General features: G+C 29.4%; 1 protein-coding gene across 1 annotated transcript; it reads left to right on the plus strand.

Moving 5' to 3' along the window:
- The first annotated feature begins 1,880 nt into the window (after positions 1-1,880).
- Positions 1,881-24,320, plus strand: LOC655347 (uncharacterized). Its single transcript, XM_064359738.1, has 16 exons — positions 1,881-2,032; positions 2,082-2,324; positions 6,735-6,986; positions 7,042-7,514; positions 12,133-12,192; positions 12,239-12,425; positions 12,476-12,701; positions 18,134-18,387; positions 18,431-18,682; positions 18,728-18,830; positions 18,884-19,026; positions 22,620-22,821; positions 23,411-23,681; positions 23,735-23,794; positions 23,842-24,025; positions 24,074-24,320. The coding sequence occupies exons 1-16, from the start codon at positions 1,920-1,922 to the stop codon at positions 24,291-24,293; spliced, it is 3,243 nt and encodes a 1,080-aa protein (XP_064215808.1). The 5' UTR covers positions 1,881-1,919; the 3' UTR covers positions 24,294-24,320.
- The last annotated feature ends 1,844 nt before the right edge of the window (positions 24,321-26,164 follow it).

A 26,164-nucleotide genomic window follows, 5' to 3' on the forward strand; every position in this document is an offset into this window, starting at 1 on the left:
TTTCAAAAAATGACAACTTTAAAAAAATCTGCTACTGTTAGAAAAAAAAAACAGAAATTTTTAAAAACATTAAAAATATACCCACTACCGGACAATCGCCTAATTTTTGGGAACAATTTGCCCCACAAATAAATTGAATAATGTCTATTTCATTAAATATTCATTATTGTTATTAGATAGGTATTATTATATTAGTCTTATATTTTTAAGCATTGGTCGTATTCTATATTACTTCTTTCTTAATTTACTATGTTAATGCCTAGGTTTGAATTGTTTAAATTTCGTTAATAAATATTTTTTGTAGTTACTTCCTTTTTACTATGCATTAGTAATTTCTTAGAAAAGTTTTCTTACAATTGTTGTATATCGAAAAACAGCGCTCTAAAAAGATATACATAAAATTGCGTGTCTATATCATTTTGTGGTCATCTCATCATTGCTCATGATTCAGCCGGCCCCCGAGGACTGTCAAAATCAAACTGTCAAATCAAAAAAATATGTGTTTTTACTCTTTTTTCACTTATATACATATCTCAAAATCGACAACAATTTTCAACTGGAAAACTGGCAAATAAATTTTGAAAGTGGTAATTTCAAAAAAATCATTTTAAAAGAAATTTTTCTAAAGGTTATTTTTTCTTTGTTATTGCTAGTATGTATATTTACAATGATGTTGTGCATGAATGGTGTATTTTTTTCCGATCTGTGCAGTATCTGGATTCAATACTAAATAAACAATGTGTAGTTTTGTGGGGAATGATTTCTAATCACTTTGCTTTTTGTTTGGTACTGCTTCGTAGTCTATTTTTTTAGATATGTATGAAAGTATGAACACATAATTTTAACAGTTATTTGAAAACTAAATGACATGATAAACTAGAAGTTTATTCTTTACAAAACACAACAAGACAAAGTTATAAAAATTCTACTCGCATATTAAACAGAACTGTCAAAACCTAATTTGTTAAACAAAATTTTTGGCGTTTTTTTCCAAAGCACTCTTTGCAAAAACGCTTTTTCCTTAATTTTAATCAGTATGTGAGTTTTGATTATATCATGTGAGTTGTAATCAGGAACACAAAGACTTTTCAAAAATACACCTGTCAAATATGGCGTCCATAATGAGAAAAACCAAAGTTGAATGTTGCAAGTTTGACATCAAGAATGCCTTGGAAAAGGCGATGACAGATTTAGATTTCTTGTAAAAAAGTGCCTAAAGAATTTCGTACTTAAAAATGTCTAGTTCTTTTGGTTTTAGCTTCAAAAAATAAAAACAAAAATTACAATTTTTTTATTTTCTTTCAGATAATGATTTAGCATAAAAATGCTCAACTTTGCCCTAATGCCTAATTTAACCGACCTCGTATCTCTTAAAATAACTGAGATCGTTGTTTTTTGAATAATTTGTTCACGTTTCAACGAAAAATTTTAGATTTAAATTTTTTTGGACTTGCTCCGAGAGTTTAAGTAATGTCACCTTGGGCACACTCCGATACTTGAATTTAACTGTAAGTAGTGTAAGTTCACAATACATTTACAAATAAACTTAATATTTTTTGCGATTTTTTGGTATAGAGGCTATGTTGGAAGTAAGTAATCCAATCACCAAGAAATCGATAATTGCAATAAATATGGGAATGTAAATTATAAAATCACATTCTTTTCTTGCTATGCGTAAGTAGTTGTAATAAGAAAGCTAGATATCGGCTTTTTAAGCCAAAACCAGCAAAATTTCGGAATATTATCAATGTTAAAAAAATTCGTTTTATAAGCAAATTGTGTCAAGCCTGATGTTAATTAGACAAAAAATAATAATCCCCTGTTGATTATAAAGCCATACATGCAATACACCTCCCTAACCACCAGTCCACCCTTCCGCCAAAACCCAGTCATAAATTCAAATCGTTACCACAAACATCATGAAACGTTCTTTTTTCACAAATGTTCGCGAATACTTTCGCGAATATTGCAATCGGACGAGTGTGCACGGCTTTCAGTATTTTGGCGAAAAAAAGCGAACAATTTTCGAAAGGCAAGTAACCAATTTTTGAACGTTTTTTTTTTTAAACAAATTTTCACAGAATATGGTGGTTTATCATGTTTTCTGCATGCTTGGCGGCTTGCACATTTTCAATTTACGCCGTTTACAAAAAATGGGAACGAAGTCCTGTAATTGTAAATTTTGCAAATCGGGGAACACCGATTTACGAAATTCCTTTTCCTGCAGTCACGATTTGTCCTGAAGCAAAATCAGATCAAAATTTGTTCAATTTTACGAAACTTATGCACAAGTTGGAAGATGACATTGCTTTGACGCCTGACGAGTAAGTAATTAAGGACATTTTTCAGGATGAGTCTATTAAAAGTATATTTTTACTATATCTCAAAAAATAATAATCGCACAAAATTCGCGTTTGGTATTAAATACTTATACTTATAGTTAATATAATTTTCTCCACACCAGTAAATTTTTTCACAATGTTTTTACAATTCCTCATAATTAAAATTAATTAATGAATGAATTAGATAATTAGTTAAGTACTAAGTTGCTGCAAATGTTGTTATTTCTTTTGACATCTGAGAAAAATTTCAAGAATTCAGAAGATTTTAATTTTTGAAGTTTTTTGCTCGAAAACATTATTTAGGTATCGTTGTTTTAGAATAACATTATAAATCATAAATTTTTTATTAAATAATATTCTTAGGGCGGGTTTACAGAAAGTGAAAATTAATTTAGTTTAATTAATTAAACTAATTCGAATTAAGTTGCTATTTACTTTAAGTACGGTCTGTAGAAGCGTCATTAATTTAATCCACAAATAAATGCGTGATCATGTCACGTGACCAAATTGAAGCAGCTTGACTGATCTATTCGCGTTGTTATCTTTTAACAACAAATTAAATTTTAATAGAGCTTTCTATAAACCTAAGGTTCTACAAACGTCAAGTTAATCACGAATTAAATTTTAATTGCGCTTAAAATATTCTTTAAACCGGCTCTAAATTAATTAATTTTAATTATAATTATATATTATGATTTCTCCATGTAATTCCGTAATGCAAACTTTAGACAAAAGCGCTAATAATCTTTCTTTCAAGTTAGAAAGCAGTTTAACAGTTTTCATTTATCCTTCATTGCCAGTTACTTCTAATAATGTGTAATTTTCTTGCTTTCGACAGTTATTTTTCAATTCACTAAGCGCAAATTTCCATTCAGACACAGATTTATTTGGTCCGAGTAACTTATTTAATTTATTATTTAATTAACTTCATTTGGGTTAACTTGTGTAAACATTTAGTTGTATCTAAAAAATTCATCAGCCTTTCAGAATTTTAGTTATTCGTGACAATCTCTTTGAAGTAGCTATATTCTTAAGAATCACTGTAGTCACAATATAACACTAATTCATAATTCACGTACCATGAGATCGTAAATGTACTGAATTAAATCAAGCGGTGAAAGGGAAGTGTAACTTTAGCCACATTTCTTTTCAAAACATCGTGTTACTGTCTCTACATTAGCAAATAACCGTTTAAAAAATTGAATATTTACACTCCTTAATTTTTTTTTGCTAAAATAGCATTCTACAATGTAAGTTTTTTGTTGGGGGGTAAACACCATTTTGAAATTATTTAGAGTGAGCAAGGTATCAGTGTTTGAAAAACTCTAATCTCCTAATTTTTGACATGTGGTTAAATTCCCCAGATACGGGGTGCTCTAATTCATTTAATTCTCGATCTCATGTTATTTAAATGAAATTATGAAATAGAGGTAACGTAAATGAAATTTAAGGTTTCTTGATTTTAAAATGTGTACAGCTGCAGACGAAAAACAGCTCATCTATTCCACAGTTTGGACTTCATGTCTTCTTTTATGATCTTAACGAACATTTTAACTGTACCGCTAAATATTCAAAACGTTAAAATTTTGTCGTACAGTATTATTGAGCGCAATGGTTAAAACATAAGTTAAAATACAGGGTGGCTAAAAAGTATGCATACAGTTAAATATTATAAAAACAATTCATCATAACTTATTGAAATTTGGTATATGCTTAAGAGTACGTCATGACTTAAGAGTATGCTTAAAGTATATAAATTGTATAGTTTCAGATGATTATTAAATTTCTATCTCAAATTTAGGATTTTTGGGAAGATCATTTTTTTCTGAGTTCTATGGTATAACACATGCATACCCTAATTTAATCGAAACTTAAAAAAAAAACGAAAATTTTGAAAAATGTAAAGTTTTATTAGCCTTGAAAATGTTGTCTTTATCTATCGTTAGTTCATTAACCAAAAAATAAGTAAAAGTTAAAAATAATTGTTAAAATAACACTTTTAACTGAAAAGGAACAGGTATTAATTTAAAAAATTTAAACACAAGATACTTGATTTTTATGCTACAAAAAATGTTCAACATGATTTTCACTAATTTTTTGGCTTTTTGTCCCCATGAGAAACCAACATGAGGATTTGTTCGCTCAGTTTTACTTAAATGTACTATTATTTAACTAATTATAGCACCCAAGTTTAATTTTTGGCTAATATACAAGTGACAGAACTTAGTTTTACTATTCCAGAAAATTTTTGAATTTTTATTTTTTTACCTTTTAATAAAAGTAAAGGTGGGTATCATGTTACATCAATGAATTCAGAAAAAAATGCTCTTTTAAAAATGATTAAATCTTGATGTTTCGTGCCATTAAAAAAAATCAAATCAGCCTTGTATTTTCAAAATAGATGACCATAGAACTTTGAAAAAGCTCTCAGATGAAAGAATTTAAACACTTTTAACTAATTTGCATTTTTCTGCAGACTATCCTAAGCTTCATTGTTGTGTTATGATATACAAGGTGTCTCAGCTAAGTCTTTCGAGCTTAATAACTCAGTTATTTGTCAACGGATTGTTATGAAATTTAGAATGCACATATTTTAGGAGGTGGTCTTTCAATTAGGGGCAAAAAATGACCTCGAGTTAAAAAATGAAATTTTAAAACACATTTCTTTTATTTAAAATTAATTCAAATTACCGTTGGATCATTAAATCCCGAAAAATAAATGGCCACACAAAAAATTAACCAAATCGTTCGGCTGATCCAAGAAAAAAATTAAATTTTTTTGTTAAATACTTAACCCAAATTTTGATAGTAGTTTGGGCAGTCACCCTTTGAAACAATTGATGAAGCATTTCTATGCGGCATTTTGTGTACCACTGAAAAAAACTGTCAAAAATGTGCGCGCTGTCAGAAAAGTAAAATTGTTTTAATTTGGTAAAATTACTTTTAAAACCAACAACAGTGGCTGAAATTTCTGTGTTGTTGAAAAAGAAATAAATATTCGCCTATGGAAAGTGTCGTTGGACTTTTTGTGAAATGTTTTTTATGAAATTTAAAGTTCAAAGAATCGTCAATAATTTGAAGAACACAGGAACCGTACCTGAACTAAATCGAGTTACTGGAAACGAAGCAATAGTTGGGGTTGTAATTCAAGCTTTTGAAGAGAATCCAATCAGCAGTGTACGAAACATTTCCAAAGTCCTGAATGTTCAGGTTAACTGAATTTTTCAGTTGTTCAGTCTTTTAGTCCTTTTTGAAAGAATTAAAGCTAAAAGGCTACACCTTTTAAAAAGGCATGTAAAAATTACGTTTTTAAGACTTGAGTTGTTGCATTAAATGGATTTTAATCTTTATCTTCTAAAATATCTGCATTATAAATTTCATCAAAATTTGTTGACAAATATCAAAGATATCAGGCTCGAAAGTCTTAGCTAAGACACCCTGTATAGGGTAGTATTTATAAAATGTAGTAAATGCTTTTAATTGTAATAGTAAAGGATAGCGTAATTTAGATTGTATTAAAAAGAAAGAGATAGAACTATAGCATAAGCTTTTGCTACATTTTATAAACACTACCCACTATATTAGTCAATTTTCACTATTTCGGTTGGAAGACGGATAGAGGTTAATTTATCCCCATTATTTTTGAACTAACAAAAAAGTTTTCGCGACTTGTTGGATCTTTCTAATGACCACGAATTTTTCTGGCAGATTATATCTGGACCAACCTATACAGCGTGCTCAAAAACTGGCGCACCAACTCAATGGTGTGTGGTAGAGAAGTGGTTACATATAAAGGTAAAAATAGTAAAAAAATTCTTTGTATTAAAGTTATTGATAAATAACGGATTTTAGATAAATGATATGTGGCAACGTTGTCTAACAGTCATGATGACAATAGAATTTAAGCAACAATAAAAATAAATTATTTTTGAAACGGGTTCCTAGGAAATAATTCCCAGTGTTGGCACATCTACACATTTTTTGGATGAATTTTAATTTTTTTTTAATTAAAAACTGCTAAAATCTGATAGAAAATTTAAAAATAATTATTCATCGTTTTGTTACGGAACGATTACCTGGTATGAAACATAGAAATATAAAAAAATAATGAAAACTAAAGAAGTTAACACAATAAGTTTGCAGCTCCAGATTTTTTAAAATATAACTTTAGGAATTTTTTCAACATTTTTCCCGTAATCTGCACTTGCTTCTTAATAACGTACCACTGAGTTGGTGCGCCAGTTTTTGAGCATCCTGTATAAAGTATTTAAAATAGCAAAGGCTGACTTCTGTGTTATTAATTTTATTAATAAAGATGAGATATAGATATAGTGAAAAACAGTTAGCAGACTCACTCCGTAATTAATACAATTGTGAACGGGAGAATTTCAGAGCGGTCAAGTTCGATTACATGTCTCTCATTTGCGACCACAATGCGAATTTAAGTTACGCACAAACTGATAGATTTTCGGACGACTTTTTTAAAGTAATTGATGAAATTAAACCAAAATTTCAAATCCAGGATTGTATTTACATGAAAGTTGACATCGATTGTACAAAATCTTTTGTTCCAATCATGACAGAAGACGGTGTTTGTTACACTTTCAACATGCTCGACCGAGACATCATTTTTCGCGAAAACGTGTAACTTGAGTAGAATTTTTCGAGAAAAAAATGATCGATTTTCTGAATGTTTTAGCCAATTTTTCGACAATTACCACGTCGCCCCCTATAACACAACCGACTGGCATTTGGAAAACGGCTATAAGCCAGATGCTGGACTCACCCCATACCCCCTTCGGGCCTATTTATCGGGGGTTTCCTGGGGCCTGAGTTTCAAAATTGTCACTCCTAACCAAAACCTTGACTACGCTTGTAAAAACTCCCTCCAGGGCTATAAAGTGCTCCTCCACACCCCCATGACCATCCCCCGCCCCAACCAAAAATATTTCAGGATCCCCCTCGATCAGAGCGTCGTGGGGGCTGTGCAACCCGTCATGATCACGACCTCTGACACAATCAAAGCCTACAACCCCCAGCGTCGCAAGTGCTACTTCGCTGCTGAAAGAAAACTGAAATTTTTTGAGGATTATACGTCGTCCAATTGCAAACTGGAGTGTTTGGCGAATTGGACGTCCGATCTTTGCAGCTGCGTTAATTATTTCATGCCGAGTTATTATTTTACTATACAGGGTGATTCTTTTATGTCCTGCATTAGAAACCTTTAACTTCCAATCTAACTAAATCTGCGGCTTTGTAATTTTTTACATAACTCAAATGGACAGTTCTTAATTCAAATAAATTATTTTCAAAATGACTGAACTTTTGGAACTACAAGAAACTTTAAATGGAAACCTCACATTTTTATTACATTTTAAAATAGGTACGCTGTTTTAAACTGTGTAACAATTACTCAAATTGTTAGTACTTATCTGTTACAGTTTATGAGTTTTATCACATAGAAGGTATCCAAGCGATTTGAAAAAGTTCATTATTGACCTGTAAATCTTAAAAAATTATTTTTTTACAAAAGCCGTAGGTCCTAACCCTCTGGAGCACTTAAAATTATTTTCAAATGTATAGGGTGACCCAGGGGTGCGTAATCGGTCTATACATTTTTAACAAGATGTTGTATACAGGGTGGTGAATCAAAGTCATATTTTTTTAAATGGAACACCCTATATATTTTTTCATAATTGGATTCTGTGTAAAAAAATAATGTAACTTTCTATAAACTATTATGAGTCTATCTTTTTTTATTTTGGAATTATTCAACTTTTCGTTATAAAAAAGACTAATTTTTGAAAAATCACTGCAAAATCGCCTATGAATATTTTCCGGCAAATTTGCAACAGAAAAATTTAGAACAACTTGTAGTTTTAGCGAATAGACGACTTCTAATTAAAGCATGCAGATAATGTACAGAGTGTGCCAAAACACAAAAAGTTGAATAACCCATTTTTTTCAAATGGAATACCTGTATTTTTTTATGTATCGATAGCATTTTTGATAAGATTATTAACAAAAAAATGATTTATTACAAGAAAATTTGTTATCCTAGAATCTGATAAGTCAAATGGTGATTTATTTTTTGATATGTACTATTGTGACTAATTAGATTAGTAATCTAAATATTACTTGATACATTAATGAATTTTGCTCATTAAGAATTAATAATAAAATAAATAAAAACAAATAAAGAAAAACATTTTTTTAACATTTTAAGAAATAGTTCAAATTTGCTGCACAAGCCGCATATCATTAGAAAGTTTATGAAGAATGCTATCGTTACGTGTAAAGAAATACATGGTGTTCCATTTCAAAAAAATGAGTTATTCAACTCTTTTCGTTTTGGCACAGCCTGTACATTACCTGCATGTTTCAAGTAACAGCCAATAATTGCTAAAACTACAGGGTATTCTGTTGCAAATTTTTCGGAAAATATTCACAGGCGACTTCGCAGCGATTTTTCAAAAATTAGTCTTTCTAACGAGAAGATTAATAATTCCGAAACGAAAAAAGATAATAGTTTATAGAGGTGGTTTCATATCTGGTGGCGAACTCACAGTGACATAAAAGGATCCTGAAATGCACTCATTTCGTTAAAATAATGAAATACATGGGCGTGCATTTTTTTCGCTAAAATTTACTTAGTTGCCATTTTAACATTGATAAATTTTGAGGACGAAGATACATACCGGGTGCTCAAAAACCGGCGCACCAACTCATTGGAGTGTGGTAGAGAATTGCTTACATATAATGGTAAAAATAGTAAAAAAATTCTTTGTATTAAAGTTATTGATAAATAACGAATTTTAATTAAATGATATGTGGCAACGTTGTCTAACAGTCGTGATCGCAATAGAACTTGATCAACAATAAAAATAAATTATTTTTGAAACGGTATCCTAGGAAATAATTCCCAGTATTGACACATCTACAAATTGTGATTTTTTTTGATGAATTTTATTTATTTTAATTAAAAAATCTGCCAAAGTCTGATACGAAATTTAAAAACAATTATTCATTGTTGTGTTAGGGAACGATTACTTAGTGTGAAACATAAAACCATTAAAAAATAATGAAAACTGAAGAAGTTTACAAAACAATTATGTAGCTTCATATTTTTTAAAATATGACTTTAGGAATTTTTTCAAGATTTTTTCCGTGATCTACACATGCTTCTCAACAGCGTACCACTGAGTTGGTGCGCCAGTTTTTGAGCACCCTGTAGAAAAATTACTATTATTGTTAATAATTTGTTCATTATTCTTCATCTTATGTTTCTCATTATAATTTTTAAAGACTATCAGTGGATTTAAAAAACATTTTATTATGACGCCTAGGGGCATTTTTTTTATAGTAAACATATGTTTAATGCCAAAATTCAGTCATTTTTGACAATGTCAGTTCGCCACCAGATTTGGAATAAGCTCTATAAAGTTACATTATTTTTTTGCATGAAATCCATGAAATCTAATTATGCAAATATATATATAGGGTGTTCTATTTAAAAAAAATTAAACTTGGTTCACCACCCTGTATGCAACACCCTGTGTACAATAAAAATATTTTAGTTTGTCGATCTATCGTATAGTGAAAACATGGCAATATTTCAAATAATAAAAAAGTTTACGATTACGCACCCGTGGGTCCCGAAATTAATAATTTCCGAAAGGAGCTATATTACAAACCTTTTTTTAATGGAACACACTAAATTTTATTCGATTTTGGACGTGGATTTAATACTGATGATTTTGATCTAAACTTCTATTGATCCATGCCACTTCTTAGTTTCTGACAAAAACACGATTTTTTTAAAATTTATTTCACAAGAACTGAGAATCTTAGAAAAGTAGGACTTTGTACCAACTATTAAGCGCATTGCATTTAGAAAAATATAAAAATTAAGAGGTTTGTAAAACGTTGAAAAACTTGAAAAAGTTACATAAATGCTATTTTTTGTTTCTACTTCTCAAAAATTATTAAATTGTCTATCTAGAAACATAAGTTTCAAATGACAAAAGTTAGTAACTAAAAAGATACTTGACTTTATTCATGAGCATTGTTGATACGATAGTAAATCATACTATAACCATAAGGTCAATTGTTGAAATTTACACGAGGATTAAAAGACTCGTCATAAATATTATATTGAAATTTGAGTTATCTCACTGTAATAAATGAGAAATAATGACCTAAAAGTAACGTTAAAGTTGTTATTAGCTTAATTAAGTTTTAAACAGTTAGAAGAGAAACTTAACTGTTAATGTTTTTAGAGAGACAATTTACAAATTTTTTAGAGCGAAAATAGAAAACATGGTGAGCCACTTGAATTTTTAAGTTATTTAACTTGCAACAAACTTCTTAATTTTTTTATCTTTGTGGTTGCAGCCAGCTGAAAAAAATATATCCTTTATATTTGAGCTTTTCTCGGATTCTTTGCTTTTATGTATTAAATTTAAAAAAATATTTTTGTCAAAAAAATCAAAATATTAAATATTATGTAAAACTAAGCAATGTAGACCAATAATAATTAAAAACATCAGTGCTAGAAGCTACATACATAAATGCAAAAAAATACAGCGTTTTATTAAAAAAATATGTTTGAATTGTGACTAATTTCGGAAACATCCTGTATACTTGAAAAAAAATTAGGTTTTAGGTGAGTTAGAGGATTAGTATGCTGTACAACTTTTGTAAGCAAAAATAATTTTCTAAAATTTAAAGGTTAATAATGGACTTTTCCAGCTCTCTGTGATGAATACTCTGAATGTTTTTTTAATTTTTAATTTTCAATTAATTTAATAACAGCTTTTGAAATCCTTGCGATAAGATAATATTTTTTTTACTTTCTATTAACAAAAGTTTGATTAGTCTTCTTGAATTTTCAAAATTGTTAAATGTCTAGGCTAGTATCAAAATGATTCAAAATGGCTATAACTTTGTTTGTTTGTTTTTACTGAAACGACCGTAGTTATGATGACACTTATCAACACGTCTCATAGCTCTTACAATTTTTTAAATAATAAAAAAAACAGATTTAACTTTATAATTTTCATATTTCATATGAAGTATATGAACTATCAAGTAGACATTGTAAAATGATCAACAATTAAAAAATTTCAACATTTTATTCGATTTTTAGCAAATTCAATAATAAAATCAAAGTAGGAAAACAATTATATTTAATTAATTATAGCTTTATTTTAATTAAGCGTATTATGTAAAGTAACTAAGTCAGTTAATTTTTACTACTACTCGAGTCTCGAACTTTTTAAATAAAAATGGTGGACAAATGAAATATTTCTTTTAATTTTTAACCGAACCTTACTGTATTTTTCGAAAGTTTACTCGATTAAAAATGAATTAAAAATGATTAAAATACGTTTTCTGCAATTAGTATTTCAAAAACTGTAAGAGATAAATGTAGAGTGATTTTGAGGTAAGCAAGAACAGGTAACTTAACATTTTAATTGGGCTCAAATTTGATCTAAATGGATGAGCCAATATAACGTTTACATAGATTTTTTTAAAAAAAGGCAAATTCAAAATGTAAATAAAACTAGATGGTTACAATTTACAATTTCTAAGTTTACACCAATTTATTTTGTTCTGGAAGTTCATCCATGTTGAAAAGAAATTAGTTGTTGAACTTGGAAAGCTCGATTTGGATCGTGTACAAAATTTCAAAGTTCTGGCTAAATTAAAACTTAAAAATTTCTAATGTAGGCTTTAAAAAAATCAGCCTGTAGTGGCGGCGTTTTCAGGACTAAAATGGCTGTTTCAGGAGATAATGAAACTGATATTTGCGGCAGCTCCAGTGTGGAATGCATGGAATTGGCTGAATGTATTTTTCCCAATTTTGTTTCACTCAAAATAAAGTTGATTTTTAGCATTTATGCATATGGTGGATTTGTCGATAAAAATTGAAAATCTGGATGAGAAAGATACTAAAAATTATGATTGTGACTGTTTGCCAGTTTGTTCGGATTTAACTTATGAAGTTGAAACGTCGCAGACAAACTGGGAGTGGGATAAATGGCTGGAAGCGCACAGAAATTTGCCTCGGATTAACAAGAGGTATCACATTTTAGAAATTTGAGTTAGTTGTATGATTTTTGATGTTTCAGTTCACATTTTTCGGCTCTTGCTTTGTTTTTCAAATCCGATAATTTTATTACTTCGGAGCGAAACGAGTTATATGGACCGACCGATTTTTTGGCTAATTTTGGAGGACTTTTGGGGCTGTTTACAGGGTTTTCAGTATTGTCGTTAATGGAAATTTTGTATTTTTTGTCAATTAGGATTGTTTGTAATATTAGATTGTACGGACAATGGTTTGGTACAGCAAGTGATTAAAAAAATAATTAAATTTTACTAATTACACACTTTGTCAAAATTTTTGATTGTTAAAAATTTTAATCAATTAACAAACTTTATTGAAATATTCAACAAACGATTTTTTTTATTTATTCCCAAATACTATAACAAAAGTAAGATTTTACCCCAGTTTTTGATATTTGAATGTCAACATTTTAAAATTATATTTTTGATAAAATTCAAAAGTTAATTAAATTTGCGACAATTATTAGCGGTGTTACTTTTCAAATTATTTTTCCCAATTTGCTAAACGGCTCTTTTGACAACCCTTCGTGCAGATAATCAGATATACACGCACATAACACAGTTCTCGATTCACACCTAACTAATTGTATTTTAACCCAATTATCATTTTATTAATTAGCTGCTTTTATTGCGGAAGAATGTACAAACCTAATTATCACCTAACCCACCTTTTTGCATTCTACATTAAAGGTGGAAAAACTTACTTCAGGCTTTGATTTAGTATTCTTCCCTTTTGTTATAAAAAGTCACTTCAATTTTTGAATTGAGTCCTAATTAATAGCTATATGTATGTAAATCTCACCTGTCAGAGTAATGTAAACACTACATAACTATTACAAAGCTCTTCAGAGACACGAAATATTAAACTACATATTTGATTAAAAAAATAAAATAAAATAAAGTACTGTAAAAAATCTACCTGTATTGTATTATTTTTTTATTTGTAGATTGTTATTTGAATAATTAATATTTAAATTTTTTGTTAAACTTAATAAAAACAAAAAAACATTTTTTTTAATCGATCACACTTTGTTCCTTACTTTGTGTTTACTCTACGTTTTTTATAATATGTAAATATTTATTTGACAATAGTTAAAATTGCTTTAAATCTTTTAAAATTTATTTGATGTTTGGTATTGAGAAATGCCAATTGTTTAAACTTTCTTACACATACAGGAAAAAAACCGTAAACTTTGACTGTGTTGAAGAATAAAAGCGTTTTTAAAAATTGCAAAACTAAAGAATTACGTAAAATTTAATTGTTAATAATATTGTTCGGAATTTTAACATATACAGGACAATCAAGATATCCAATTTTAGTAAATACAGGGTAAATACAAATACAAATATACAAAAAATGCAAATTTAATTATTTAATTTCTGGAAACCCATGACATAGTTGTCAGACTAATGACTGTTTCATTCATAGTCATACATTTATGTTTTTCACAAACAATTATCATGTGTTCTATCAAAAGACGACATGAATATGATTCTGATCTATTTATCTTAATCACTAACTAACTAAAAACGTCGTAATTTTTCAAATGGGTGAACAAACTAAAGAAGACTATCCAATTTCTCAAAATTTTTAATCGAGTTTGTATTAGAATATGTATTGTTGGTGGCATTTGACAAGCGCAGGCTTCGTAAAATTATGTGAAACACCCTGTATTAATAAATCAAATGCAAAGAACCTCGACATACAATCATCGGCAGAAAATCTTTCAAAAATACAATCTTCGTTAGATTTATTAGATTTATTGGACATCAGAAAATCTGTTAAACTTCGAGTATCTGGTAGATTCCATTGAGCCGAAGATTAAAACGAAACTAGGTACGTGATACATATCAATGTTTGGATGGTTTCTTTGAAGTTGTAACGGTAATGAATTATGTAAAACAAGTGAACCGTGAAGTTAAATCTTCAGTGAAAAAACTACTGTGTTTTGCAATAACATAAAGTCGTCATAGCTTATATTATACTTACAAGATGCGAAAAGGAAAATGCCGATCTAAAAATATTATAATTAAAATTGAAGTGGATGGAGACAGCAGGTTTTTAAAACTTTGTCTAACTTTTTAAGAAAATAATAGTTATTTATTTAACGTGTTTGAGTGTAAATCGGACGCTTTATTTCATGAGTGAAATATTAAACCACGAGTGAAAACAAGTGGTTTATCATCTACTAGGTGAAATAAATGAACCGATTTACATGAAAGCGAGTTGAATACAACATTTTATTCTTCGACTTAGACTCAATCAGGTTTAAAAGCAGTTGTCAAAAAACCGGAAATTTTGACAGAATAAATAGAGTATTTCACACAAAATTTTCATTAATTAATTTTCATATGTTTAATTTTATCGATACTAAAGGTAGCAAAAATTTTGAAAAAATGATGTATGATGTAAACAAGACGGAATTTAGTACGCCTGACACAAATATTCCAAGTGTCAGTAAAATATGTCAGAAATTTTTTAGTAACTGATTACGGATTTGAAAGTTCAGACATTGTTCAGACATTTTCCACAGAAATTGCCAGACTTGTGGGAGTGTTACAACAAAAAATTAGAATGAATTACTAGAAAAAGTGGTTGAAAAACATACAGTTGTTGGTGAAAACACTTTTTTAAAAGTTTCCGACAGATTTCCATCAAAGATATTGCAAGAAATTTTTGCCGGAATGTAAACAGCTACGGAAGTTTTATGGTCAGATACTTGCCACAAATGTCTAGAGAAAAATTTCAAGTGTAAACGTACTTTAGTTTTTGAGAAATGGTGAAAGATACTTTTAGCAGATTCACCCTGTAGATAGATGGTCTGGTGGTCTCTGGTCAAATGTACAGACTACTTTGTTATGCCGGTGTTATTTTATGCATGTGCTGTAACTTACAATATACAGGGTGTCTCAGCTAAGACTTTCAAGCTAAATATCTCAGTTATTTGTCAACGGATTGTTATAAAATTTAGAATGCACATATTTTAGGAGGTGGTCTTTCAACTAGGGGCAAAAAAATGACCCCAAGTTATAAAATGATATTTTAAAACACATTTCTTTTATTTAAAATTAAGTCAAATTACCGTTGGATCATTAAACCCCGAAAAATAAATGGCTACACAAAAAAATTAACCAAATCGCTTGGCAGATCCAAGAGAAAAATTAAATTTTGTTGTTAAAAACTTGGTCCAAATTTTGATAGTAATTTGGGCAGTCACCTTTTGAAACAATTGATGAAGCATTTCTATGCGGCATTTTGTATACCACTGAAAAAAACTGTCAAAAGTGTGCGCGCTGCCAGAGAAGTAAAAGTGTTTTAACTTGGTGAAATTACTTTAAAAACCAACAACAGTGGCTGAAATTTCTGTGTTGTTGAAAAAGGAATCAATATTCGCCTACGGAAAGTGTCGTTGGACTTTTTGTGAAATGTTATTTATGAAATTTAAAGTTTAAAGAATCGTCAATAATTTGAAGACACAGGAAGCTTACCTGAACTAAATCGAGTGAGAACAAAACACATCACTGTAAACGAAGCAATAGTTGGGGCTGTAATTCAAGCTTTTGAAGAGAATCCAATCAGCAGTGTACGAAACATTTCTAAAGTCGTGAATGTTCAAGTGTCTAGAATTTTTCAGTTGTTGTTCAGTCTTTCAGTCCTTTTTGAAAGAATTAAAGCATCCAGTACCAAAAGTAAGTCAAAAATATTGTTTTTTAAATTTGTATGGGTAAGAGATAATTGTGAAATATCCCTTGCTTGACAGTTAAGTTCAATGGTAGTGCTCATTTGTCTCATAGAGATCTACGCTTTTGCATACGCTTTCTGCCAGCATTATTCACTGAAGATAATTATTTTAATATAAGTCTTAAAACGCTTAACATTTTAAAAAGGCATGTAAAAATTACGTTTTTAAGACTTGAGCTTTTGCATTAATTGGATTTTAATCTTTATCTTCTAAAATATCTGCATTTTAATTTTCATAATAATCTATGGACAAATATCTAAGATATCAGGCTCGAAAGTCTTAGCTGAGACATCCTGTATACAGGTCGAAATTAAATTTACACACGAAGCACTAGGTGAGCTCACACAGAGTGGTCCAGCGCAGCTCCCGTCTTCTGTAGCTCAATTATTATTAAAGTTGGAGTTTTGATATTTTGTAGTTATTATTATTTATACTGTAACACATTTCAAGAAAATATTTTTGATTATACGTAGTGTACCAAAAAAAGTATGACGTCAAAAGTATATTTATTTAATGGCATGCTATTATTTTTTGGTGCCCATTAGGATGCATTTTACATGTTTCTACGATTTATTTTGATCGGTTCAAGGATTACTGTTAAAAAAAAACGGTTTTACACCGTTAGCTTTAAAAAGTAATAAAAAATAAGATGCTTTCTTGATGACATTGTTAGTATGTACGTTTTGAACTAGGTATATGCGACTTATTAAGATTGATTGATTTGATTTACTACAGGGAGTTTACAATCTACTTCCAAACTATTAAAATTTTAGAGTCTTTTAGTTTGCTTATTGCAAATGGCAACGCGTGTTTATTTTTATATCGTTCGATGCGGAATTAAAAAAACAACATTTTTTTGTTATTACAACCCAGTTGCAAATCCTAACACATTCGGTGTTATTTGCCAAAAACCCTAACCATATCCGACGATTAATCATTAGTCATTTGTCATTGACGAAATAGGTTTTTAGTAAGTGTAAACACAAAATTTTTGTTTTTTAATTGTGCGTGTATTGATATATAAAGAAATAGTGTTGAAAGAATTTTCGATGTGTTAATTAAATTTGTCATTAAATCTGTCATTAAAATATTTGACAAAACCACGCTGTATAATAATTTAATAATGATAAAATGAAATTTTGTTTTTATTAATTACAAGACTTTCGTTGTTTTTGAGATATTTAACATATACAGGAATAACCGCACTGTTATTCCATGGTTATTCCATTTTTATTTAACAAAATGAGTCTAACAGATAATTATGTGTTATGATTAAAACTGCAAATTCAACTAGTTACTTTTTGGAAATTCGAAAAAAACCTGTATAATTTTTAATAACTGAATTAAATTTCACTTGAAGGATTTTTTTTTATTATTAGCTGTTTCAAACTATGAAAACGCCAACGTCACATTTTCTCTCAAAACTAGCTGATATAATTTATTCATGCACTTCAAAAAATAATAGCTAATGAAATTTATAGTTGCAATGAGAGATCTAATCACTAATAGCTTTTTTACAATTTTACCAATCTTATTTAAAAAAATACTTTAGTAAAATGCGACGCTGGCTAGTTTTGAAAAAGCTAATACATATTTCAATTCAAAATGATCTTATAATTAAACAAAACAATTTAATCAGTTACTTCTTACTACTTATTATTTCTATGACTATGTATTTACTTATCATTATTAAAAAGAGGAATTTTCATTTGCAATTCAAAGAAATTAATAAATTATTTTTATTAACATTCCTCCATTGTTTGTTATTATTAATTTGCTACTTAAAATTTACTACTTTAAGCGCCTTTGTGTTTACTTCAATGTTCTAATTCATGACACACAAACGCCTTACTCAACTTTCATCACAACGTATTATTTCTGGACACTAATTTGCAATAATCGATTTTGAAATTTAATTACTTTCCAATCCACTTTGCACTGAATTCCCTGATTCATCTTAATTCTATTAAATATAGCTATCACACACACGCGAAAATAAATGTCCTTGTAAATCCACTCCAACTGCACAATGTTGCAATGATTCGCCCAGAAATGACCGTAGAGAAGGAACACAGTCAGCAGAGCCCGATTTTTAAATATTTCAAAGAATACAACGATGTCACCGGAATACACGGCCTCAGATACATCACCGAAAGGCGATCGACATTTGAAAAGTAGGTAAGTCAGAATTTATTTCATTTCAACAATTTTTTTCAGGATTTTTTGGACCAACATCGTGTTAGTCTCACTAGCATGTTGCTTGTACATGATTTACGAAATTTTGCAAAAATATCAAACGAGTCCCGTTGTTGTAAATTTCTCGACTAGGGACACTCCTGTCTACGAATTTCCATTTCCTTCGGTAACGATTTGTCCAGAGTCGAAATATTCGTCGAAAAAATTCAACTTTACGCAAATGTACTTCCAACTGACGGAAAGCAACAAAAGTATTAATTACGACAAAACCGAGTAAGTTTTTTTTAGTTAAAATTTTTACAAAAAATCGACTTTTAGGCTACTCTACTTTAATTACATCAATCTGTTGTGTGACAAAAATTTTATTATAAATAATGGTGAGAAAATCCTGGACGATGACTTTTACCATCACATCCACAAGGTTTGCTTATTTTATAAATACTGTCTGAAACATTTTCAATTGGTCTTAATTAGTTGGCACCTGAAATCGTAATGGAATGTGATTTTATGGGAGTGACCTACGATTGCAAAAATATTTTGACTCCGGTTATAACCGATCAAGGGATTTGCTATTCGTTCAATATTTTAGACCGTGGACTAATTTTTACAGATCACGTGTAAGTATACACGGTGTCTCAGAGAATTAAAAAGTCCATTATAGGTCTTTAAATAATTGAAAAATAATATAAATAATATAATATAAATTCCGTAGATAATAAGCTCCTGCATCACCTAAAATTATTTTCAAATATACAGGGTGTGCGTTTTTTTAAGCTTTACCCTGGGATTATAAGTTATTATAAGAGATACGAGGTCAGTTAAATTAGGGCAAAGTTGCGCATTTTTATGCTGAACAATTGTCTCTGAAAATTTGATGAGTCATTTTTAGTTTTTGAATTATAAGAAAAAAAACGTAAATTTCTAATTTTTGTTTTTATTTTTTTAAGCAAAAACCAAAAAAAAAACTAGATTTTTTTAACTAGGACGTTCTTCAGGCACTTTTTTCAAATCTAAAATCTAAAACTGTCATCGTATTTTCCAAGGCTTCCTGATGTTCGAATTACAACACTCAACTTTGTTTGTTCTTATGGAAGCCATACTCGTTTTTTGTATTTTTAAAAAGTGTTTTTATTCCTGATTACAACGATGTATCACATGATATGATCAAATGTTACATGCTGATCAAAATGGAGAAAAAAGCATTTTTGCGAAGAGTGCTTTGTAAAATCGCCAACAATTTTGTTTTTAAACAAACTAGATTTTAGAGGTTTAATTGAATTTGGATCTGGAGGGTTCACATTTCCACCAAGCTTACTTATTTAAAAATTAAGCGACATAATAAGCTAAAATTTTATTCTTCGTAAAACAAAAAAAGACAAAATTATAAAAACTCTGCTCGCATGTTTAATAGAACTGTCAAAATTTTCTTTGTTAAACAACATTTTTGACGTTTTTTTCCAAAATGGTTCAGCTTTCTGAACTCCGTGAAATTGGCGCCATTTTTGAAATTTTAAATATAAACCACATATTTGTATTGTATTTTTGAAGTAACCTTTTCAAACTGAGTAAAATTTACACAAGTTGTTGGTACTTATAAGTAATAGTTGCAGGGTCTTATTTAAAATATCACAGCCCTCGAACCTTTTTTGATAAGTGAATATTTTTTTTGCCTTCGATAACAGAAGTTATCAAATTTGCCTTCAAGAATTTTCTAAATTGTCAACTGTCAAAATTCAAAGCAATTTTTTGCGAAATGGTTATTAAAAAACGGCTATAACTCAGTTCTTTCTAATATAACGACTTTTATCAACACGTCCTATACCTATCTTAATCAAGTAGGCTTTGTAAAGTGGCCCCTCCCAAACATTAATTTTAAATTTTTAATATATATTATAAAATTGTTTAAAAACATTTTTTATTTCTAATGTGTTTTTGTCCATTTTGTTAAGTTTCAGAAAGTTTAAGTTTAAGAAAAATTTGATTTGATTTGATGTTTTTTGGGCTACCAGTAAAAAAATTACTATTTTCTTGCAACGTTTCGATTTTAATTTAATCTTCTTCAAGCCGTTCATAAAAAACAATTTGCGGCCTGTAGCAGATTAAATTAAAATCAAAACGTTGCCAGAAAATTGTATTTTTTGAGTGATAATCCAAAAACCACTAAATACTTTTCCTTATACTGAAAATATTTATTATGACTTTTAATAAAAAATATTAATTCCTGAAAAATAAAGCAAGGAAGTTGATAAGAAGTTTTTTTTTACTTACAGATATTTTTATTACTTAAACTTACATAAACAACTGCGTGTAAATTACCATCACCTGTTGTAGTTTTTTCTAATTATTAACAATACATGTGGTTTCCAACAATGAGAATTAATTAATATTTCTAAGCAAAAAGCAAGATCTACTAAACATTATGATTTACAACTATGTACCATCTGCAAAAATGCACTAAATATCGTGTTTTATTTAAAAAAAAAGCATAAAATTAAATTGTAAATTTTTTTGAATAAAACGGTTTTTTGTGCATAAATTTTGTACAAATTTATTTAAACAACGGTAAAAAGTTTTATTCAATAGCTTCGCCACTCTAAAAATTTTTTGGAAGCTCCCCCCCCCAAAATTAATTTCTGAATCCGCCCCTGACAATTATCAAACCTTAACATTTTATTTAGTTTTTAGCGGGTTCATTATTTATCGAATAAGCAGTAAAACATTAAAGTTTAATTATGATTCAGTAAGTGAATTATGCAAAATAACTCAGTCAGTCTACCATCAAATGAACTTCTTGAAAGGAAATATTCTTTTAATTAATAGCACAACTTTATCGTATTTTTCGAAAGTTTACTAGATTAAAAATGAAAATAATGAGCTCAATTTCCGTTGTCTGCGATTATTTCAAAAACTGTAAGGAATTGATATAGAATATGTTGTCTCCATATCCTGTAAAAATCGAAATCCAATAAATATCGAAAATGTTGTCTCCAATAAAAATGTTCTTTTGAGTGCAACTAAGAAAACAGTATCTTTTTAGTTGAAAAAACTGTGTTCTACCTAATTCTTTTTTGAGTGTATCATTTCAAAAAAAACATAGTAGCCTTGACAATTTGACAATTAACAATTTTAAAAAAATTTAAAATTTTTGCCCGACCCTTCAAACCTTTGATTATTAAATTCAAAAGAAATTATTTCCTTATTGTAAAGGGTTCAAGACCTGGGATATTTTAAAATGAAAATTTGCATAAAAAAATAATATACGTCAAAAGTATGACAGATAAGTATAATGTGTTATTAAATAATTCTCATCTAGTTAACTTTGAAATTAATTTACATGTAAATTTGTGCCGCTCTGCTCAATTGAATAAATGTCAATAAAAGTCTAATCTGTCAGTGGTGATATTCGCGTTTTTTTTTGTTAAAATTTCGTTAAAATGCAACTAACTGTAACAGTGTACAAGAAAACACTCTTATTATATTGAAGCTTATTTCCGAATTGGAAACTAGAATTGGTGAATATCTGAATGCTTGTCATTAGTTCTGTAAAGCAGCATTTTTTGATTTTACATAAGAAATTCATAGACAACTATATGAAAATCTTTCTAACACACATTGTACTAAAAGCTCAGTTACTCAGTTTTAAAATGCGAATTCAAAAATGCAATAAAAATAGGTGCATGGTTACTAGTTAAAATTGCAAAGTTGGCGTCAATTTCTTTTCGGTCAACGATTGTGTTGCCAACTGCTGTTAATGTTTTAGAAAGACAGTAAAGATCCTTTAGGTGCAAATATAAAAAATAAGGTGCTACATTTAAAATCTTTACGTTATTCAACTTTTTTTACCTTCATGATTGCAGTAAGCTAAGAAAAATTTAAGAACTCTTAAAATTTGAACTTTCTTCTTGAAAGTGGTGAAAGTCCTACTTTCCTAGTAGCTTGCATCTAATATTTTTTTAAATTGTGTTTTTGTTAAAAATATCAAATTATTTCAAAATCTAAGCAAAATCGACCAATAACAAATTTGCTTAAAAAATGCAAAAAACATAAAGTCTTTCATTAAAAAAAAATAATATAAATTTGTATTGTAGCTAATTTTCGAAACTTCCTATATAAATGAGAATCATGTTAGGTGATGCAGGGAGTTAGTATCTACAGTCATTGTAAAATAAAGGTTAATTTAATTTTTCGTTTTTGATTTTTGGCAAACCAGGGTCCAACACGACGATTTTTACGAGGTTTTGAACGACTCGAAACACTTTAATACAGATTCTGGTTACGCTCCCGAATCTGGCATAGACACATATCCTCAAAGAGCTCTAATGTCGGGTGCTCTCAATTCACTTGATGTTTATTTAAAGACCAACAGCAACGACACCGACTACATCTGCAGCAATTTCATGCAAGGATTTCGGGTAAAATGTTAATATACAGCGTGCTCAAAAACTGGCGCACCAACTCAATGGTGTGTGGTAGAGAACTGGTTACATATAAAGGTAAAAATAGTAAAAAAATTCTTTGTATTAAAGTTATTGATAAATAACTAATTTTAGGTAAATGATATGTGGCAACGTTGTCTAACAGTCATGATCGCAATAGAATTTGAGCAACAATAAAAATAAATTATTTTTGAAACGGTTTCTTAGGAAATAATTTCCAGTGTTAGCACATCTACACATTGTGATTTTTTGAATAAATTTTAATTTTTTTAAATTAAAAAAACTGCTAAAATGTGATAGTAAATTTAAAAATAATTATTCATTGTTTTGTTACGGAACGATTGCCTGGTATGAAACATAGAAATATAAAAAAATAATGAAAAGTAAAGAAATTAACACAATAAGTTTGTAACTCCAGATTTTTTAAAATATGACTTTAGGAATTTTTTCAACGTTTTTCCCGTAATCTGCACTTGCTTCTCAATAACGTACCACTGAGTTGGTGCGCCAGTTTTTGAGCACCCTGTATAATTTCACCGAAATTTTGTTTGCAATTTTCTTCCAGATTTTGATCCACAATCCGTGGGACGTTCCCCGCTTGACACAGAATTATTTTCGCGTCCCCATTGACAAAATCGTAACAGCTGCAATTAGCCCGGAATTAATTTTAACTTCAGATGCTGTCCGAAAATTTTCACCTGATGCTCGACAATGTTATTTGAGCAGTGAACGGTCGTTGCGTCATTTCAAAGTCTATACACAGTCGAATTGTCTGTTCGAGTGTCTGACCAACTACACGCTGGAAAAGTGCGGTTGCGTTAATTATTTTATGCCAAGTAATTGCGCGAATTAAAGTAATTACTAATTGGTTATTTAATTGCACTTTTAGGAGATAATTTGACACGTATTTGCGGCAGCGGAAACGTTGATTGCATGGAGGAGGCCGAAAGTGCGTCGGAAGTCCAATTTGAGTTGATCTAATTAATTTGTTTTCAGGCGAATTGAAAACTAAAAATTTCGGCGATCGATTGTCGGGAAAAATGTTGTGTGATTGTAAACCACCTTGTACTTCTTTAATGTATCAGGTCGAAACGTCTCACAGTGATTTCTATTGGCGGGAATATTTCAAAATTCGGAAACGGCACAACTTGAAGATAGACTGGAAGGACGCAAAAGACGAGTAATTGTTTCAGTTTTTTGTAATGGTTTGGGGACTTTTAATTTTTAGGGATCACTGGTCGGTTTTGTCTATTTTTTTCAAAGCTGAACAGTTTATGACTTTGGAAAGAAATGAGCTGTATGGAGTTTGCGATTTGATAGCGAATCTTGGAGGGCTGTTGGGATTGTTTACCGGATTTTCGTTGATTACAATGGTGGAAATAATTTATTTTTTGACTTTACGGATTTGGTGTAATTATAAGTTGTTTGGGCGCTGGTCGGGAGAGTAAAATTAAAATTAAATCAAAATAAAATATCGTGGACTTCTAATTTTGTTACCCTTCTTAAAGATATTTTTTTATCAAATGGACCAAAAAAATGTGAATTCGACTATGTACAATGTATTCAAAAATGATTGTTCATCAAATCACCTATGAAATTTAAACATAATGTGCCGCTAAATTTAAATTGGGAATGCTGTCGAGGTGACAAATTTGTCAAAATAATGCAAAAAGACTTCGAATCCAAAAATAAAAGAATACACAACATCAAAAGTGACGGAAATATGAAACATAAATCAAAACAAACCTTGCACTGGAAACAATAAAAAAGTGAGTAAATCCAAAGATCTGACAGAGAAACTACTATAGTCTATAGTCATTTGGACGAAGGGGTACATTGTTTTTGAATTCCATAGTCAACTTGATGAACAATCATTTTTGAACACATTGTATATGAAACAACGTAAGATAAAAGTCAAAACTAACTTGACCACATGAAAATCATTTTAGATTATTGCTAAGTATGATACGTATTTAATAATACAATACCTAACTATACCATCGAGAAAATTTATCCCGTGGATAAATAATTATCTTACTATGTTTTTTCAACTATTGACCATTTATTTTAAAACAATTGCTAATATCTGACTTCCTTGAAAGACCAGACTGTTCCACCCTATAAAAAATCGAAAAGACAAGAATTAAAAACGATAATTATTATTATTCAGTTAAGTATGGAAATGGGAATTTATTTATTCATTTTACGTTGCCAACCTAAAAACAATAAAATAACTACTGGGTGATAGGGACTTTACCAACATGACAACACTACACACTACTGTGACAATTGTTTTGAGGAATAAACAGACAATACTACAGTACGTTCAAAAAGTCTTTAAATCAACTCTTGCTGTGACATTTTAAACGTATGGTGATTTCTTACGTTACTACATACGGAAATAGTGGCGTTGGAGAAAATCGCAAGTAGCGCGTTTGAAACTTCAACAGAAAACGATAATCTATAAATGAAAATAAAAATCTGTCAATCTAAATTCCACAGCAAGAGTTGATCTAAAGACTTTTTGAATTTCAAGTTTGAATCATTTTGAAAACAAGGTTTTCCTTTATTATTTGATATAATTATCATTATGTTTTTTGCAAACAGTTTTAAGTAGAAATGGCCATACTGTGTAACTTTATAGTTTTTATTTTTATTTTGACATATTCTACCATATACAGTAATGTATGGATAATCTGAACCCTCTATAATCCGAAAGAATGTGTTCCGTAATCCGAACTTGAAAACTATGTACAAGAAACTTTTGACCAATTTGTAGAAAGTAACTGAAGCAGAAGCTATCGAAACTTTTTTTATTTCTATTTTTGTATTTTGGTTTTTATAGATACTGGGTATATTTTTTGGATGGAAATATATATCTGCGTGGTTAATAAGGTATTTGTAAAATGAACGAGTTCGGATAATTAATTTCATTTTTTATGAATAATCCGAACGAAATCTGCCAACTTTCCGTTCAGATTATCCAGACGTTACTGTACTCATATCTCATCCTATTCTTACTGAAAAGGTTAAAGTATTTTTCTGTAACTCCAGTTTTTGAAACCATTTTTTCGAGCAGTACATAATATTTCTTTCATTAAAAGACTGTAAGTGCCAGATTTAAATTCCTTGAAAAATCTATTCAAAAACTAGCAAAATGCATTTATTTCTGTTATCAATAATGATTTCTTGATTTCAATTACGATTACTACCTATCAATCTGACACTCGATGACATAATAACAATTTTAGTAATTGAGGTTTGAAACATAGGTAATATTATTATTTCTCATCGCCTCTAACCCTTTTTTTTTTTCATT

The sequence above is a fragment of the Tribolium castaneum genome, chromosome 1, assembly GCF_031307605.1.
Source record: "Tribolium castaneum strain GA2 chromosome 1, icTriCast1.1, whole genome shotgun sequence".
NCBI lineage: Eukaryota > Metazoa > Arthropoda > Insecta > Coleoptera > Tenebrionidae > Tribolium > Tribolium castaneum.